This window comes from Pelophylax lessonae, assembly GCF_965119305.1.
Source record: "Pelophylax lessonae genome assembly, chromosome: 4".
Lineage (NCBI taxonomy): Eukaryota > Metazoa > Chordata > Amphibia > Anura > Ranidae > Pelophylax > Pelophylax lessonae.
Genome location: NC_138771.1, coordinates 534,111,864 through 534,122,160, shown reverse-complemented (window position 1 = coordinate 534,122,160; position 10,297 = coordinate 534,111,864). Strand labels below are relative to the sequence as shown.

The 10,297-nt window shown below is 42.0% G+C and overlaps 1 protein-coding gene across 1 annotated transcript in view; it reads right to left on the bottom strand.

The window, feature by feature from the left end:
• Window positions 1–3,517: 3,517 nt before the first annotated feature.
• The window catches only part of MXD1 (MAX dimerization protein 1), a 49,220-nt gene continuing 42,440 nt past the window's right edge, over window positions 3,518–10,297 (bottom strand). Inside the window, exons 4-6 of the mRNA XM_082255365.1 lie at window positions 7,516–7,630; window positions 7,215–7,374; window positions 3,518–4,486 (exon numbers count right to left, since the gene is read on the bottom strand). Coding sequence (XP_082111491.1) covers window positions 4,293–4,486; window positions 7,215–7,374; window positions 7,516–7,630 — 469 coding nt within the window. The 3' untranslated portion in view covers window positions 3,518–4,292. The remainder of the gene's footprint in view (window positions 4,487–7,214; window positions 7,375–7,515; window positions 7,631–10,297) is intronic.

Here is a 10,297-nt window from a genome sequence, read left to right as displayed (position 1 = left end):
AGCAGGCAAAAAAAAAAGAAACAAACTATTGCGGTTTTTAATTTTCCAGTCAAGAAGAGTTGAAGCAGCCATTTTGCAGCTTCAATATCAAAGAACATTACTCGAGACCACAGTATAGCTCCCTGTAAAGTGAACGGGTTTCAGAAGCCATACTAAAACCAAATTCTTAGACTGTAGTGTTATATCAAGAAATGGCCAAGTGACGAAACAGCACCTTCAACTCTTCAATTTTACTGACTGGGTTCTCTAGGGAAAGATAATTTAGTCAAGAAATGGCCAAGTGACTAAACAGCACCTTCAACTCTTCAATTTTACTGACTGGGTTCTCAAGGGAAAGATAATTTAGTCAAGAAATGGCCAAGTGACTAAACAGCACCTTCAACTCTTCAATTTTACTGACTGGGTTCTCAAGGGAAAGATAATTTAGTCAATTCAACACAAAGCTGATAAAATTATTCATAATAGCAGCTAAAAATATTTTATTTTTTTCTTAAAACCAGAAGGGTGGCCCAGTGGTAGCCCTCATACAAGTTGTTTATATCCTACGACTAGGCTTCTTCTGGTGAAGGGATTCTGGGCTACGCCACCAGCTTTAGCATTAGTGTGAGGGAAACAGCTAGGTAATGCTACAGAGTGTTGCTAGGGGTAGGGTGTGCTAATGTATTGTGTGTAATATTACACACTTTTTATAATCTCCAGATAGACATATTTATATATATATATACCATATATTTATATACATACAAAAAAGGGATTTTAGAACATTTATAAAAAGCACAAAGTCATAAGAATCTCCCTAATACATCAGCTATACAAAACAAGAATAAATAGTTTTAGATTTAATGTGATTTATTTACAACTAGGTGTGCTTTTTAATAGCATAACTGAACTGTAGAAAGAGCATAACTGATTCCTATCCTAGAAAGGTAGAAAACTAGAGTAGAGGGGTTTATGGACTGGGAAACTAGTGACAGGGCCATGAGCCACAAGTGACTGTATGAGCTCTTCTGACCCAATGAAAGAAAATGGCCTCTCCCTGAATGGTTTTGAAAAATATTTATAGAATACTTTGTGATAATGCTCTTTTCACCCCTGTGTTAAATGAGCCAAGTATTCCAGTAAGCCCTTATGTGCTGAAAAGTCCTGGTGGTCCAACTTTAATTTCATTGTGGTTACTGCAGGGTTGGTTTGGTGCGAACACAGTTGAGTGATTTGAGGCAGCAAGAAATTGGGAAAATAATTCTGGGACATCTGCATTGCTGGTAAATCTCAAAAATATTGTCTTTTTAGATTGCACAAGAATTCAAACAAAAATTGCACATTAATAATATCAGAGGGGAAAAGATATTGTAAATTGAATATAGAGGGGCAAAATGAAAGCTATAAAAAAGGAAGCCAGGAGCGGTCTCTGCGACTAAAACATTGTGCTGTTAGCGGGGTAGCTAATGCAGTGCTCCTGGTTATTGCTCCAGTGTCTGTGTGGTGTGCCCGTGACTTAAGGCCGAACACCACAGCAAGTCCTACACTCAGCAGAGTTTAGAAGAAAACCTGTGGCAGTAATTAACACACTTCAGATATGGTTTTACTGAAAACTATTTAAAAGATAAGGAGCATCTAGCAAGACATTATGTTTTGCTCTTAAAGATGCAAAGCAAGCCTTGTTCAACTTTCTGTGAGGTAGAAAATAATAAAAATGTCCCATCAACAGGACGCAAAGTAGATATCCTTCAATAATGCATCTGTTCAGGATCACTAAATGCAGTGGCAAATGCTGAGCATTTGAAGTGATTTATGGTTCCTATCCAAAGCACTGCTTGGTAAGAGGATGTATATGTGATGTGTTCATACAAGCACAAAAAAAAACAAAAAAGAAAAAAAACCCTACCAAACCTTTTTTTAAACCAACATTCATTAAGGGGTTTTTCACTTTACCTAAAGAGTGGAGCCCTGCTTTAGACTCACTTTTAATAATATTGAAGGGTTGGGGATCATCTCGCTACCCCACAAGCACCACTGCCATGCTCATCTTGGTTCTGTGCAGATTGTTTTGGCTTATTAAAGTGGAGTTTCACCCATTTTCGTAACTTTAGATCTATGTAATCCCCTTTAAAACGACTTTTACCAATGGAAACTTTTTTTTTTGCTAGTAAATACCTTAATTTCTGCTTTATTCCTCCTCTCCTCACTTCCGGGTCCGATCGGCGATGACGTCATTCGGCGATTCGCAGTGTGTGCTGGGATGTATTCCATTCCAGAAATCTCGCAGTATTACCCAGGAGCTGAGCTGTACTGTGTGTATTCAGGCCGTGACCTGCCCCGCCTCCTCTCAGTGAGTTGTACTGTATGCATTGTATTCAGGACGTGCTCTGCCCCGCCTCCTCTCAGTGAGCTCAGTGAGGATATAATGCTTTCAGTCCTCGCTCACTGAGAGGAGGCGGGGCAGAGAACGGCCTGAATACAATGCATACAGTACAACTCACTGAGAGGAGGCGGGGCGGAGGCGGGGCAGGTCACGGCCTGAATACACACAGTACAGCTCAGCTCCTGCGAGATTTCTGGCATGGAATACATCCCAGCACACACTGCGAATCGCCGAATGACGTCTTCGCTGATCTGACCCGGAAGTGAGGAGAGGAGGAATAAAGCAGAAATTAAGGTATTTACTAGCAAAAAAAAAAAAGTTTCCATTGGTAAAAGTCGTTTTAAAGGGAATTACATACATCTATGTAATCCAACCTATTAAAAATGGGTGGAACTCCACTTTAAGGATATCCATTTTAATATAAAAGCATTAAACACCATATCAGAAGAGAGAGGAGTCTTTAGATTGAGTGGATAACCTGTTCAGCTTTGGGTGGACTTAAGGGCGAGAGACGTAGGAGTGCAGTCAGATCCCTAGGTCTTAAAAGTACCCATCATAAAGAAAATACATTGGCTGCCACTGCCTATCTCCTTCTAAAATAAAAATGACTGTCCGTTTTGTTGATCCTTTGGTCTCGGTTTACCTTTTGAGTTACTGGTCCTAAAAAACCATACAGATTTTACAGGCTCCATACTGTTCTGGGTCTGCCTCAAAGACTAAAGCCTGAGAATCATCTTAACAGCTAGGCATTTCATATTTTAGAAAGGGCTTGGCAATCAATCTATTCCTCCAATGGCTGGTTTCCTTTTAAGACTTCAACCATAAAGGGAAGGGGGTCTTAAGCAGGGGTCCATCTTTTAAGTAAAGGCTCAATTCTCAAAAATACACATAGGCATACTGTGGCAATCTGCAGCCACCTACTGCTCCCTAACTCCAAAGCATTTGTCTAAGCGGCGAGAGACAGCCACAGGATTCCGAAGACCGGCCTAAAAGAAACATGCTAGCCATTCTGTACATGCTGACTTAACATGAAATCAGTGTTAATTATGACTACTAGAAACATGGAACACAATGACCCATAGAAGAACAGTAAATAAGACTAAGAAAAGAAAAAAAAAAAAAAAAAAGTGGCTTTAGAGATCTCCAAAAAAAAAAAAAAGTAGCCAGAAAGGTCCAGCTTTGCTTTTCTTTAGACTGTGCTGGGTTCAGTGCAACATTTGGTGCACAACTTTACGAAAACAAAATATATATATTTATATATTAGCAGCAATCTTACTGTTCTGAGCCAGAGTCACTCAGCAGAGGTGGAAGGTCCTCTCTAGCTTCCTGGCAGCTTCTGATTGAATTGTATAGTAGTTGTAAACTGAAGCCTTGCCGTGTAGCAAGATGCTTTCAACCATAAATCCTTCATACCGCTCCCAGATGTGTCTTGTGTCTTCCAGGTGATGCAAGAACATTTTGGAGTTACAGGGAGAAAGCGAGACCTCTGTGCCGTCTTGTGGGTGGAGATGACACATGCAGAGATGTGAGTAACGGATACTCACCTCTGCATTCACAGTCAACAATCTTTAGCATTGAAGAAATGTTGCTCCCCATATACATAAATTACATAGATCATCTTAAACTTTCTTTGAGTGCTTCAACGTAGGTCTGGAATGTAGTCTCCTGGAGGTCAACTGGCTGATGGGATAGCGTGTGATTTCAAAATGTAAACGGACACCCACATGCCTCTCAGGAGCTCTGGGGAAAAAAAGAAGTGAGGAACAGAGAGCTGGGAGTCGGAGTGGGTTTTTTTTTTTCACGTGCAAGATTATGGTGTGAATGCAGTCACTAGATAAGACAAGTCTCTGATGTGGGAGCACTGGGAAAGAGGGGGAACTGCTGGGACATTTGAACACCCCCCACTTTGCCCTCACCTGTTTCGGTTGGTTTATAGGTTAACACTGTGTTTTGGCTTGTCTTGGAGTTCTATTCTTTTAACTCCAGAGCTGGAATACCCTTCATCGCTGCAAATGCTCTGCATGCTTCCCCGCTCGTCCAAGTCACTGGCACTGCTGCTGCTACTACTCCAGTCCAGCTCTGCTGTTAAAAAGTCTGTGCTTTCTACATCCACATCAATCTCCTCTGTAGAGAAAAAATATCCAGTGAGCGAGAGTCTGGTAAAAGACATTGTGTGCCACTTACATGCTGTAGAACAGGCATTTTATGAACAGATATTCAGCATAAACATTTTAACAGTTATGCAGGTAACATTAAAGCGGAGTTCCAGCCATGAAAAACATTTTTCAATAAAAATACCCCCGGGACAGTCAGGGCTAGTACATTCCACAATGGCTAGCCTCTGTACTGTCATGGGTCGCACTTACCTGCAAGAAGAAATACTCACCTTTAAAATTTCTTCTCCAGCGTTGCCATCTCGGATGTGGGCAGCTGAAGCCAGCGCGATCCTCTTCTGTGTCCTCTTCCGTGTCCTCTTCTCCCAGAATGCAACTGCACCGGCCCCGCTCGTCACTTCCAGTGCGGCGCCGCATTCCTCCACAGCTTCTGGGCATGCCCGGAAGCTGTTCAGCAGGGAATGCGGCGCTGCACCGGAAGGGACGAGTAGGGCCGGTGTCGGCGCATTGATTCCTGGGAGCGATGACGTTCAGCTCCCAGGAATCATTGCCAACTGGAAGTGACGGCACGGGCCGAGGCAGGAAGTGGAAGAAAGGTGAGTATATTTTTCTACAAAACAAGGTAAGTAAAAAAAAAAAAAAAAAAAAAATCGTGACTATCCATTTCCTTTTCAGGTGGCGAAAAGCAAGCGGATGGCCACAAAATCGATTATGTTGATTTTGTGGCCGGAACTCCGCTTTAAAATGATTTACTTATTCTCTGTGGGGGTCCATTTCTGCACCTAAAGCAGGCTATAGATGGTGCAAATTTCTTTCCTGCAAGAAAGAAATTTGCTAGGTTACCCCATCAACTCAGGCAGAGCCGACAGGGGAATCCCTCCTGTTGAGCAATTGTCTGCTCCTGGCGGGGGATGCCAACCGTGCTGGGAGAAGACAGTGAAAATTTCTAGCGGCTTTAGTAGCCGCTAGTGATAATCACTAATGAATCCGGCAGGCTGGTTGTACCAAACTTGGTACATTCAGCCTGCCCACACATGGTCCGAATCTTGGCCAGTTCCTGCTGAACCAGCCAAGATTCAAACTGTTTATGGCCGGCCTTAGACTCTTCATCAGGAAAATCATGCAGTGCAAGTCAAGCATTACGAGTAGGGACAGGCATGTAGTGCAATGTTGCGCATTTGGGGAATCAAGGAAGGAAGTCCACTTCAATACTAACATCTCAATATTAACATTCTAAACGTAATTTCAAAAGACACATTTTAAACCTGCAGCTAGCACTAAAATAAAACCTGATAATCCTGCCACAAAGGTCCTTAAAGCGGAACTATGCTGCATCTGAGCACCACAAACCAAAAAAAACACTATTTGTTTTGAATATTAGAAATTAAACTCCTCCGTGTCTTCATGCTTTATTTTGCTGAAAAACATCGCCTAGCGTTTCTGCCCGTGGCCATCTTGAATAAGGGAAGACGATTCATGAAGCATTTACTTCCTGGAATCCATCTGCCCTTAACTCTGGCATGCAGGCAGGAGGGTGTGCTTAGCTAATGGGGCTTTTCCACTGCATGGAAGCGAACGGTTCAGCTTGCTTTTGTGCTTTTCCACTGCATGGTACGGTGTTGGAACGGTTCGGTACAGTGGCGCTTTTCCACTACAAGGAACCGAACGGTACGGCTCGCTTAAACAGTACCACCTCAGTTGTGGTTCCAAGAGGGCCGTACTGGTACCATATCCCACAATCCTTTGCATGCAGCCTTGACTGTTTGTCACTACTAGCCACTGATTGGTCAGAGAATCATTGTTATCCCACCCACTTTACTTTAGTGGAAAAGCAAACTGTACCAAACTGTTCCAACACCGTACCATGCGGTACCAGGCAGTGGAAAACCAAACAGAGCCAAGCCGGTACTTGCAGTGGAAAAGTGCCATAAGAAAGCCCAGGATTCCTCCCCTCCTGAAGACTCCTGGGATGTATGACATCATTTGCCTAGGCCTAGGATGTAACTGAATAGATGTAAAAAAAAAAAAAAAAAAAAAATTTAAAAAGTAAATATGATATACTTTCCTATCTATTTACTAATGCTAGCAGCATGGGGAGTAAAATAGTCAATGTTGATTGAGAGAGTAAAGTTCCGCTTTAAGCTGGCCATACACTATACCAGATCAAGTTCACTCCATTGGTGGCCCTGAAATCACCCTCCTGTCCAACATCTTTTAATTGAAAACCCAAAGGAGCCAAAAGGATAATTTCCAGCAGAACAGCAGCTACATCCAATCAGATTCAGATTTTGTTTGAATGTTCTGACAGCTGATGGAGCTCTGTCAGAATACAATAGTTGCAGTGGGAGATATACCACCATCCACGCTGTACAGCTTAGATGGAGGAAACTTTGTATGGCCAGCTTTAGTCAGGTACTTTCTAGTATAGGGTGTCAATGCTCGATCCCTTTCTTCCAGCTGCAGTCCTGTGTTGTCACCCAGCCAATATATGCTTCCAGTGTCGATTATAGGCAGCTGTGCTGATGTTTTGGCACAACCATATTCTGCCATTGTCACCCACCCTTTTCTTTCTTGTGGTCATTAATTCTTGTGTAACCAATGATCAGGAATTCTTTGTGAATATCTGTTCAGCTTACAAAATGCCTGCTGGTATTGTATGCAAGTGACAAACACATAGAAAAACAAGCAAAATCATATTAGCTAGAAAAGAGTCAGGCTTCTGTGCAATAAATACTAACCTCGATCCGAATCGGATCTCTCGGAAGATACTGCGGATCCTATACTATCCATTCGTATCCTCTCAACGCCAAATTTTTCTAGCTGCCTTTTTAGATGTCGCTGCTCCCGCTGTAGCTGCTCTATTTGGTGTTGTGACTTTCTGTCACAATCTTCAAGTTTCTACAATAGGTAAAAAGAGACAAAAAAAATAAATAAATTTGTTTTTTTTTTCCCCCCTACAGAAAATAAATGCAAGTACATCGCAGCACCACATTTTCCAGAATCCACAGCACCCGATATCAGACCGATGGAAGAATTTACCTTTATGTGCAACTTTGCTCTTGTTAAGAGACTTAATGTAGTATGCCTATTGGAATCAGGTCCTAAGGGTACCAATACTTTCAGCTTTTCCAGACATAGCCGTAAATGAGCTCGCCTAGAAATACAGAATAGTAAAGGTTTAGAAATAAAATAACAGTCATGATCACATGCTTAGTCAGGAAACATAGTTGGAAACATCCAGTTTTGCTAAGAAGGAGGATTTCATTAAATAATCAATTAAAATAATAATATTAAAGAAGAAAAATAGACAACACAACCAATGGACAATTACATTTCTGAAACAATAACTCAATCACCTGCAGATGGTTTTATAAAGTATAAAATATAAATGGCTAACAAGCACATGTGCAAATAACATCTCACATATTAAAAAGCACATTAATACAGCCATACCCAACCAGGGTTGCCCAGGGGTGTCTAGGGGTTCCTTGGGCTATGGTTGATTGAACTCCTATCTGATGGAATTCTAGGGCCAACACTACACCAATAGTTTAATATTTTTTTTTTTTAGCTGTCTGAAAGGGGGGTGCATTTCTCCCACCGACGGCGGATATATTCATTTTAGAAAGGGTTCTCAAAGACCTGAAAATTACTTTAAGGGTTCCCCTGGGTTAAAATGGATGAGGAATACTGCTCTAAATATTTGGTATTAGAACAATTAATTATTAGCTAGACAGTTTATTTTAGTTCCAGTGAACCGAGTGAAAGACATACTGTATCTCACAAAAGTGAGTACACCCCTCATATTTTTGTAAATATTTTATTATATCTTTTCATGTGACAACACTAAAGAAACGACACTTTGCTACAATGTAAAGTAGTGAGTGTACAGCTTGTATAACAGTGTATATTTGCTGTCCCCTCAAAAAGAACTCACACAGCCATTATTGTCTAAACCGCTGGCAACAAAAGTGAGTACACCCCTAAGTGAAAATGTCCATACTGGGCCCAATTTGCCATTTTCCCTCCCCGATGTCATGTAACTCGTTAGTGTTACAAGGTGTCAGGTGTGAATGGGGAGCAGGTGTGTTAAATTTGGTGTTATCGCTCTCACTCGCTCATACTGGTTCCTGGAAATTCAACATGGCACCTCATGGCAAAGAACTCTGAGGATCTGAAAAAAAGAAAATGGTTGCTCTACATAAAGATGGCCTAGGCTATAAGATTACCAAAACCATGAAATTGAGCTGAAGCACCTTGGCCAAGACCATACAGTGGTTTAAGGTTCCACTGAGGTTCCACTTAGAACAGGCCTCGCCATGGTAGATCAAAGAAGTGCACGTGCTCAGGGTCAGATTCAGAGGTTGTCTTTGGGAAATAGATGTAGGAGTGCTGCCAGCACTGCTGCAGAGGATGAAGGGGGGTCAGACTGTCAGTGCTCAGACCATATGCCACACACTGTACCATTTTGTTCTGCATGGCTGTCATCCCAGAAGGAAGCCTCATCTAAAGATCATGCACAAGATAGGCCGCAAACAGTTCACTGAAGACAAACAGTTCACTGAAGACAAGCAGACTAAGGACATGGATTACTGGAACCATGTCCTGTGGTCTGATGAGACCAAGATAAACTTATTTGGTTCAGATGGTGTCAAGCTTGTGTGGCAGCAACCAGGTGAGGAGTACAAAGACAAGTGTGTCTTGTCTTCAGTCAAGCATGGTGGTGAGGGTGTCAACCTCTGGGGCTGCAGGAGTGCTGCCGGCACTGAGGATCTACAGTTCATTGAGGGGACCATGAATGCCAACACGTACAGAGACATACTACAGCAGAGCATGATCCCCTCCCTTCAGAGACTGGGCCGCAGGGAAGTATTCCAACATGATAACGACCCCAAACACACCTCCGCACCTATGCTAAAGAAGCTGAGGGTAAAGGTGATGGACTGGCCAAGCATGTTTCCAGACCTAAACCCTATTAAGCATTTGTGGGGTATCCTCAAACAGAAGGTGGAGGAGCGCAAGGTCTCTAACATCCACCAGCTCTGTGATGTCATCATGAAGGAGTGGAAGAGGACTCCAGGGGCAACCTGTGAAGCTCTGGTGAACTCCATTCCCAAGAGGGTTAAGGCAGTGCTGGAAAATAATGGTGGCCACACAAAATATTGACACTTTGGGCCAAATTTGGACATTTTAACTTAGTGGTGTACTCACTTTTGTTGCCAGCGGTTTTGACAATAATGGCTGTGTGTTGGGTTATTTTGAGGGGACAGCAAAATTAAACTGTTATACAAGCTGTAAAATCACTACTTTACATTGTAGCAAAGTGTCATGTCTTCAGTGTTGTCACACGAAAAGTTATAATAAAATATTTACAAAAATGTGAGATACTGTAACTCGCAGCTCTTCTCCAGCTGGATCCCTATTCACAAAAATTTCTCATTCATTCACTTCTCCAAGTGTAGAAGAATGCCACGCTTTGCTGCCTTCTTAGGACTGGGGATGCCGGATATAGCACCACAAATACATAAAAGAGGTTACACCGGCTTGGCGTATTACCTTAATAAACCAGTAACTGATAAAATCTAAACATAAGATGAAGAGGGAATCCCCCTCGAAACTCATACGCCAAATAGATCCAGGTGGTGTCTTCCCGAGCATGTGGGGTGGATCGAGCAACATCATCTCTCATAATATTAATGAGCTTGAGGTTCACAGTCGTTTGTGAATATACATCTATTGGATAAGTTTACATCTATTGGAGGAGTATACATCTATGGATTTTATCAATAAATGGTTTATTAAGGTAATTAGATAAGCTGGT